The 10120-nt window shown below is 39.2% G+C and overlaps 1 protein-coding gene across 1 annotated transcript in view; it reads left to right on the forward strand.

Annotated features, from left to right (window-relative positions):
* UTP20 (UTP20 small subunit processome component) overlaps positions 1–10120 on the forward strand; it is a 96121-nt gene that overhangs the window by 30498 nt on the left and 55503 nt on the right. The window contains 1 exon segment of the mRNA XM_007465345.1: positions 8194–8379. Within this exon segment, the coding sequence (XP_007465407.1) occupies positions 8194–8379 (186 nt within the window).

Raw genomic sequence — 10120 nt, forward strand, 5'->3', positions numbered from 1 at the left:
AAGAGTGATAGAAGAACCAAGACCACTTAATATCCCTTGAAGGAAGTATTTCAAGGAGGGAGTAAACAGTGGAGTCAAATGTGTCTGAGACATCAGTCAGATGAGGAATAAGAATTGACCGACACAGAAAGATAGACAAGATGAAAAGGCAGAGGGCTATGTGCCAGATGAAGGAACAAGGTAAAACCCCAGAAAAACAACTAAAAGAAGTGGAGATAGGCAACCTTCCAGAAAAAGAATTCAGAATAATGATAGTGAAGATAATCCAAGACCACAGAAAAACAGTGGAGACAAAGATTGAGAAGATGCAAGAAATGTTTAAAAGAGACCTAGAAGAATTAAAGAACAAACAAACAGAGATGAACAATACAATAACTGAAGTGGAAACTACACTAGAAGGAATCAATAGCAGAATAACTGAGGCAGCAGAACCAATAAGTGACCTGGAAGACAGAATGGTGGAATTCACTGCTGCGGAACAGAATAAAGAGAAAAGAATGAAAAGAAATGAAGACAGCCTAAGAGACTCATGGGAAAACATTAAACACAACAACATTCTCACTATAGGGATCCCAAAAGGAGAAGAGAGAGAGACAGGACCAGAGAAAATATTTGAAGAGATTATAGTTGAAAACTTCCCTAACATGGGAAAGGAAATAGCGTACCAAGTCCAGGAAGCATAGCGAGTCCCATACAGGATAAACCCAAGGAGAAACACGCCGAGACACATAGGAATCAAATTGGCAAAAGTTAAAGACAAAGAAAAATTATTAAAAGTAGCAAGGGAAAAACGGCAAATAGCATACAAGGGAACTCCCATAAGGTTAACAGCTGATTTCTCAGCAGAAACTCTACAAGCCAGAAGGGAGTGGCATGATATACTTAAAGTGGTGAAAGGGAAGAACCTACAACCAAGATTACTCTACCCGGCAAGGATCTCATTCAGATTCGATGGAGAAGTCAAAAGCTTTACAGACAAGCAAAGGCTAAGGCAATTCAGCACCACCAAACCAGCTCTACAACAAATGCTAAAGGAACTTCTCTAAGTGGGAAACACAAGAGAAGAAAAGGACCTACAAAAACAAACCCAAAACAATTAAGAAAATGGGAATAGGAACATACATATTGATAATTAACTTAAACGTGAATGGGTTAAATGCTCCAACCAAAAGACACAGGCTTGCTGAATGGATACAAAAACAAGACCCATATATATGCTGTCTACAAGTCACCCACTTCAGACCTAGGGATACGTACAGACTGAAAGTGAGGGGATGGAACAAGATACTCCATGCAAATGGAAATCAAAAGAAAGCTGTAGTAGCTATACTCATATCACATAAAATAGACTTTAAAATAAAGAGTATTACAAGAGACAAGGAAGGACACTACATAATGATCAAGGGACCAATCCAAGAAGATATAACAATTATAAATATATATGCACCCAACATAGGAGCACCTCAATATATAAGGCAGCTGCTTACAGCTCTAAAAGAGGAAATCGACAGTAACACAATAATAGTAGGGAACTTTTAACACCTCACTTACACCAATGGACAGATCATCCAAACAGAAAATTAATAAGGAAACACAAGCTTTAAGTGACACAATAGACCACATAGATTTAATTGATATTTATAGGACATTCCATCCAAAAACAGCAGATTACACTTTCTTCTCGGGTGTGCACGGAACATTCTCCAGGATAGATCACATCTTGGGTCACACATAAGCCTCAGTAAATTTAAGAAAATTGAAATCATATCAAGCATCTTTTCTGACCACAGTGCTATGAGATAAGAAATCAATTACAGGGGAAAAAAACGTAAAAAACACAAATACATGGAGGCTAAACACTACATTACTAAATAACCAAGAGATCACTGAAGAAATCAAAGAGGAAATCAAAAAATACCTAAAGACAAATGATAATGAAAACACGACAATCCAAAACCTATGGGATGCAGCAAAAGCAGTTCTAAGAGGGAATTTTATAGCTATACAAGCCTACCTTAAGAAACAAGAACAATCTTAAATAAGCCATCTAACATTACACCTAAGGAAATTAGAGAAGGAGGAACAAACAAAACTGAAAGTTAGCAGAAGGAAAGAAATCATAAAGGTCAGAGCAGAAATAAATGAAATAGAAACAAAGAAAACAGTAGCCAAGATCAATAAAACTAAGAGCTGGTTCTTTGAGAAGATAACAAAATTGATAAATCATTAGCCCGACTCATCAAGAAAAAGAGGGAGGGCTTCCCTGGTGGCGCAGTGGTTGAGAGTCCGCCTGCCGATGCAGGGGACATGGGTTCGTGCCCCGGTCCGGGAAGATCCCACATGCCGCGGAGCAGCTGGGCCTGTGAGCCATGGCCGCTGGGCCTGCACGTCCGGACCTGTGCTCCGCGACGTGAGAGGCCACAACAGTGAGAGGCCCGCATACCGCAAAAAAAAAAAAAGCAAAAGAAAAAGAGGGAGAGGACTCAAATCAATATAATTAGAAATGTAAAAGGAGAAGTTACAACAGACATCGCAGAAACACAAAGCATCCTAAGGGACTACTACAAGCAACTCTATGCCAATAAAATGGGCAACCTGGAAGAAATGGACAAATTCTTAGAAAGGTATAAACTTCCAAGACTCAACCAGGAAAAAATAGAAAATATGAACAGAACATTCACAAGTAATGAAATTGAAACTGTGATTAAAAATCTTCCAACAGGGTTTCCCTGGTGGAGCAGTGGTTGGGAGTCTGCCTGCTGATGCAGGGGACATGGGTTCATGCCCCGGTCTGGGAAGATCCCACACGGCTGGGCCCGTGAGCCATGGCCGCTGAGCCTGCATGGCCGGAGCCTGTGCTCCGCAACGGGAGAGGCCACAACAGTGAGAGGCCCGCGTACCACAAAAAAAAAAAATAAACTTCCAACAAACAAAAATCCAGGACCAGATGGCTTCACAGGTGAATTCTATCAAACCTTTAGAGAAGAGCTAACACCCATCCTTCTAAAACTCTTCCAAAAAAGTGCAGAGGAGGGAATACTCCCAAACTGATTCTATGAGGCCACCATCACCCTGATACCAAAACCAGACAAAGATACTACAAAAAAAGATAATTACAGACCAATATCACTGATGAATATAGATTCAAAAATCCTCAACAAAATACTAGCAAACAGAATCAACAACACATACAAAAGGATCATACACCATGATCAAGTGGAATTTATCCCAGGGATGCAAGGATTCTTCAATATATGCAAATCAATCAATGTGATACACCATATTAACAAATGGAAGAATAAAAACCATATGATCATCTCAACAGAGGCAGAAAAAGCTTTTGACGAAATTCAAGACCCATTTATGATAAAAACTCTCCAGAAAGTGTGCATAGAGGGAACGTACTTCAATATTATAAAGGCCATATATGACAAACCCACAGCAAACGTCATTCTCAATGGTGAAAAACTGAAAGCATTTCAGATCAGGAACAAGACAAGGATGTCCACTCTCACCGCAGTTATTCAACATAGATTTGGAAGTCCTAGCTTGGACAATCAGAGAAGAAAAAGAAATAAAAGAATACAAATTGGAAAAGAAGAAGTAAAACTCACTGTTTGCAGATGACATACTATACATAGAGAATCCTAAAGATGCCACCAGAAAACTACTAGAGCTAATCAGTGAATTAGGTAAAGTTGCAAGGTACAAAATTAATGCACAGAAATCTCTTGCATTCCTATACACTAATGAAGAAAAACCTGAAAGAGAAATTAAGGAAACACTCCCATTTACCATTGCAACAACAAGAATAAAATACCTAGGAATAAACCTACCTAGGGAGACAAAAGACCTGTATGCAGAAAACTATAAGACACTGATGAAGGAAATTAAAGATGATACCAACAGATGGAGAGATATACCATGTTGTTGGATTGGAAGAATCAGTATTATGGCAATGACTACACTACCCAAAGCAATCTACAGATTCAATGCAATCCCTATCAAATTACCAATGGCATTTTTTATGGAACTAGAACAAAAAATCTTAAAATCTGTTTGGAGACACAAAAGACCCCAAATAGCCAAAGCAGTCTTGAGGGAAAAAAACAGAGCTGGAGGAATGAGCCTCCCTGACTTCAGACTATACTACAAAGCTACAGTAATCAAGACAATATGGTACTGGCACTAAAACAGAAACATAGATCAATGGAACGAGGTAGAAAGCCCAGAGGTAAACCCACGCACCTATGGTCAACTAGTCTGTGACAATGGAGGCAAGGATATACAATGGAGAAAAGATGGTCTCTTCAATAAGTGGTGCTGGGACAAACTGGACAGCTACATGTAAAAGAATGAAATTAGAACACTCCCTAACACCATACACAAAAATAAACTCAAAATGGATTAGAGACCTAAATGTAAGACTGGACAGTATAAAACTCTTAGAGGAAAATATAGGAAGAACACTCTTTGACATAAATCACAGCAAGATCTTTTTTGATCCACCTCCTAGAGTAATGGAAATAAAAACAAAAATAAACAAATGGGACCTAATGAAACTTCAAAGCTTTTGCACAGCAAAGGAAACCATAAACACGATGAAGAGACAGCCCTCAGAATGGGAGAAAATATTTGCAAACAAATCAACGGACAAAAGATTAATCTCCAAAATATATAAACAGCTCATGCAGCTCAATATTAAAGAAACCAACAACCCAATGAAAAAATGGGCAGAAGACCTAAATAGACATGTCTCCAAAGAAGACATACAGATGGCCAAGAAGCACATGAAAAGCTGCTCAACATCACTAATTATTAGAGAAATGCAAAGCAAAACTACAATGAGGTATCACCTCACACCAGTTAGAATGGGCATCATCAGAAAATCTACAAACAACAGATGCTGGAGTGGGTGTGGAGAAAAGGGAACCCTCTTGCACTGTTGGTGGGAATGTGAATTGATACAGCCACTATGGAGAACAGTATGGAGGTTCCTTAAAAAATTAACAATAGAATTACCATATGATCCGGCAATCCCACTATTGGGCATATACCCAGAGAAAACCATAATTCAAAAAGACACATGCACCCCAGTGTACATTGCAGCACTATTTACAATAGCCAGGTCATGGAAGCAACCTCAATGCCCATCAACAGACGAATGGATAAAGAAGATATGGTACATATATACAATGGAATATTACTCAGCCATAAAAAGGAATGAAATTGGGTCATTTGTTGAGACGTGGATGGATCTAGAGACTGTCATACAGAGTGAAGTAAGTCAGAAAGAGAAAAACAAATGTCGTATTAACGCATGTATGTGGAACCTAGAAAAATGGTATAGATGAACCGGTTTGCAGGGCAGAAATTGAGACACAGATGTAGAGAACAAACATATGGACACCAAGCGGGGAAAGCCGCAGGGGGCTGGGAGTGGTGGTGTGATGAATTGGGCAATTGGGATTGACATCTATACACTAATGTGTATAAAATTGATGACTAATAAGAACCTGCTGTATAAAAAAAAATGGTTATCATTAATTTGTGAGAAAATTTTCTACTTATTTTCCTGTATCTATTTAGTTATATGCTTTCTTCTTCTTTATTCTCTTAACGTAACTAAGTATACTGATTGACTTTAGAAAGTTAAACCTTTCTTGTATCGTTGGGATAAACCTCCCTTGTCATGATAGATTAAAAAAAAAAAAAAAAGTATTGACCATTGGCTTTGGAAGTGACCTTAACAAGAGTTGTTTTGGTTGACCTGATAGGGATGAAATTCTGATTAGAATGGCTTAAGAGAAAATGGAGAAGAAAAATGGAAACAGCAAGTGTGGGCAGTTCTTGAAAAAAGGAAGTAGACATAGGTGGAAGGAGGTGTGGGAGCAGAAGGGGAGCTGTTGTTGTCTGGGTTGACGTTGAGCTTAAACAGCCTGTGTGTAGGCGATGCTAGCATGAATGATCCAGAAGGGAGGGGAAATGGGTAATGCAAGAGCGGGGATAAAATCGCGAGAGCCCTGCCTTTGAATAGGCAGGAGGAGACAGGATTCCGTGCATAAGTGAAGAGGTTTGCATGGATAATTCATTCTGGGAAAGGTTACGAGCAAAGATGCACACAGATCAGTAGATATGGTGGTGGAAGAGTAATGATTTTCTCTTTTTTTCACATAGGTCTTTGGGCTTTTTGTCTAATCAAGAGCAGTGCTGTTCACCTTCCTTGTTTTGAAGATCATGTAGTGTTTATCAGTTGTTTTGTGAATTGCAAGGGGCTGTACATATGCAAGCTGGTATTAAAGGTGTTAGTAGGATATGAAGTTCCTATCATGTTAATTTTTCAAGTTTTTCCCAAAAGAAATAAATTACTCCTTAGCTTAATGTAAAGACCTTCCTCTAGTAGCACAAGGTGCTGTGAGGTGTGGATGGAGAGCAGAGCCTGTAACAGGATGTGAGTCTCTGAGTTTAAGAAAACTTAAAGACTGAAAAGACACAATTTTTTTAAAAATGTTGAAGATTAATTGGCACTGATTACCTATAACTAATACTTTTATAAATGATCCAAACTAATGAAAAACCCAAAGGTCACCTTTAATTCTGACTTTGAAATATATTATGGGCTTTTAATTTGGGGGATTATAAATTTATACTTCTAAATATGTTTCATATAATTTGGTATTAGGACTAATTGTGAATCCCTTGTAAACATTCTCTGAGAAGAACCACACCAGAAGCAGAAATGAATGACTAACAATAGCAACAGTATCTCAATGATAGGTGACATTTAATGAGTACTTGCTGTGTGTTAGGCACTCTTATAAGTGCTTTGTGTGAATTATGTAATAAATGAATGAACATGCTGTGGATGGAGGTAAAGGTTAATATGTCATGTGGTTAATTGAGGGCTGAGAGTATAGTACACACGTTTTTAAATGGATAACGGTGCAGTTTGTAAAGGACAACTTTGCTCATTTCATTCATTCATTTTTTATTTATTAAGGGTAAGATCCTGCTAGCTAAGAGTACAGCATTGAGTATGGTAGTGTCTCAGCCCTCTAGGTGTAGTGTTGTGTGTATTAACCTATCGTGTATTTCTTCCAGGTGTGCTGGTAGGATGCTATCCTCAAATATGTATTGTATCAGTGTATTTTTTAATTAATTAATTAATTTATTTATTTTTGGCTGCGTTGGGTCTTAGTTGCTGCGTGTGGGGGCTCTTCTTTGTTGTGGTGCACGGGCTTATCATTCTGGTGGCTTCTCGTTGTGGAGCACGGGCTCTAGGCACGCAGGCTTCAGTAGTTGTAGCACGACGGCTCAGTAGTTTGGCTCACGAGCTCTAGAGTGCAGGCTCAGTAGTTCTGGCACACGGGCTTAGTTGCTCTGCAGCATGTGGGATCTTCCCAGACAAGGGTTCGAACCCATGCCCCTGCATTGGCAGGTGGATTCTTAACCACTGTGCCACCAGGAAAGTCCCTATCAGTTTATTTTTGAGTGGGGACTTTAAAGTCTATCTGATCAGTTTCCTTATATCTATAGCCCAGTGTCATGCACAAAACAGACAACAAAGTAATAATTGTTGGATGAATGAACCAAAGTGACACAAAACTAATGTACTGAATGATAGCCTTCAAGGTAACATTAGTTACCTACAACAATGGACCAAAATTAAAAGGATGGAATTCAGTAAGAACAAATGTGAATACCAACTGCACAAGCTTAGTTTAGAGGAGCCAAAACATAAAGCCTTACTGATTTTCACTGCCTGGACATTTAGTCTGAGTCTGTGTCATGTTGTGACTTCCCTCAAAAGCAATGAAATGATAGTCCTACCTGTCTTACCAGGTCATACCTGGAGGACTGAATACTATACTTTCATATAATCTACCCCTATCCCCTCCTCCCCAAGTTATGGTTCCAGAGACAGGGAGGCTGATATCAGCTTAGTCCAAAGTAGACATTTCAAATATTTTCAACAGTGTAACAATAAAGTGGCTGTCTTCTGCAGTTAGTGATTGATGTGTCAACTTAGGCACTTAAGAGGGGCTGAGTTTAAATGTTGTAGAAGATGCTTGACTAAGGTGCCTCTGATGTGTCTCTTCTGTGTGTGAGTCTGTGAACTCGGGATGTACATCTGTCATAAACATTTAGGATATTTAGCTTCATCTGTTTCATATTACTCTCTTTCCACTGTAGCAATGAGTATTACCCAGCAGATCTGCAAGTTGCACCAACCCAGGATCTGCGAAGAAAAGGCAGAGGGCTGGGGGCAGAGGAAATAGAAGAGGAGCCTGCTGCCAGAGAGGATGAAGAGTTGGGGGAAGAGCTGGCACCCCAAGATGAACCCTCACAAAAGAAAAAGACAAGAAGAGCTGCGGCCAAGTAAGTTCAGCGTTGCTGAAAGATTACAGATCCACGGATCCAGGAGGAGTGGGAAGAGACCTCTTGTGACCTCCTGTGAAATAGCCTGGGACAAGATGAATTACTCAGATAATTATTTACCAAAGTGCTGAATCTTCCTGAGATTTTCTTTTACAACCTGAAGAAAACTGCCAGTGTTCTGAGTTTTTTCTTTGCTTGCTTACTATTTATTTTTTCTTGTTTAGCCACAGAATGTTAGAGTTTGGGGACTTTGGAGTCATCTGATTGTAGCACCTTTTTATAGATGAGAGCACTGGGGCCTGGAGCAGTTAAATGCCCTTGACCTTTGTCGTTCACTTTCATAGCATTGGGACATTATGTCCGTGTGCTGGGGCAACACAGAATGGAACATCTTTTCCCTTATAAATAAGCGCATCAGCACTCTTAACTTTGCCTTTTGACTTCTTTCCTGATTACTTTTGGCTTTCTTTTTTTCCATGCTGTCACATTCTCTTTGTGACTCTCTGGATTATTCATTTACCTGAATTGTTAGAAACGTTAGAAAAAAGAAGTGACTCTGCTTTCAGAAGGTACTCCAGCTTACTTGAATATTGTCTGAATTGGGGTGTCAGAGATCCACCAGACTGGTGCTGCTGTGTTATTTTAACACTTTACATCTCAATCTGATATGCACATTTGTTGAGTCTTTCCCATGAGCCATTTGTTAGCTCATCATTCAGCAACTGTATTGAGGTCCTTTTGCTAAGTGCTGGGCAACAGAGATGAATGGTACCTAGCTTCTGCAGAGCTAGAAGCTCAGTCTAATGCCTGGTGAAATATTTTAACGGAAGTATTTTTAAAGGAGTTACAGGAGCACAGTAAAAAAAATGACTTAATTCTATCACAAAGGGAAGACTTTTACAAAGGGGAGGGCACCTTTGAAGCTGCAAGACAAAAGTTTGCCAAGCACAGAAGGTCTTGCCAGCTAATGGAAATAGTGTATAAAGCACAAGAGTTTATATACTAAGATCATGGCTAAGCTTCATGGAACCATAGTTCCTTCTCTGCTCCTACCTTCTCACAACTCTGAGCGTTCTATCCCCTGCTACTTCCTCTAAGACAGAGATTGCTGTTTTCGTCTTTGTATCCTTCAGCATAACAGCTATCCAAAGGTTTGTCCTTGTGTTTATTTGTTGAATAAACGAATAAGCTATTCATGCATTCATACCTCTTCCGTTCTCACCTGTGGACCTTTGCTATGTCCTTCTTTCTGCAGTCCCCTTGCCTCATTGCTGCCAAGTGAAATTCTAGTCATACTTCAAGACACAGTTCTCATTCTGCTTCTTCACTGAAGCTCTTCCTGTCTTTTAAACTAGAAGTTATCTTACCCACCTTCAAACTTTGATAACAGCTGTTCATACCTCTAATCAGGTGCTGCTCCTTGCCTTGGGTACTAATTATTTTATAAATCATCTATGTAAATTAAAAACTCTTTAAAAATAAGTTCCATGTCTTAATTAATTTTCCTGCCCCCTGTAGCCAAACCTAGAATGTTGCTAGCATTCCCCATCATTGAAAATGTAAGTAAATGGATAATCACATTCTTGGCGCCATCTCAGTATATTCATAGCCCAATCTTATAATCCATGGAACACGTTCCTCACTGGCAAGTATTTAATGAGAACGTGAAAATTAGCTTCTGTTCTCTTTGTCTCCTGAAGGCTACATGGCACATAAAAAATAATAAATGTTGAGGGAAAGA

This window comes from Lipotes vexillifer, unplaced genomic scaffold (assembly GCF_000442215.2).
Source record: "Lipotes vexillifer unplaced genomic scaffold, Lipotes_vexillifer_v1.1 scaffold141, whole genome shotgun sequence".
Classification (NCBI taxonomy): Eukaryota; Metazoa; Chordata; class Mammalia; order Artiodactyla; family Lipotidae; genus Lipotes; species Lipotes vexillifer.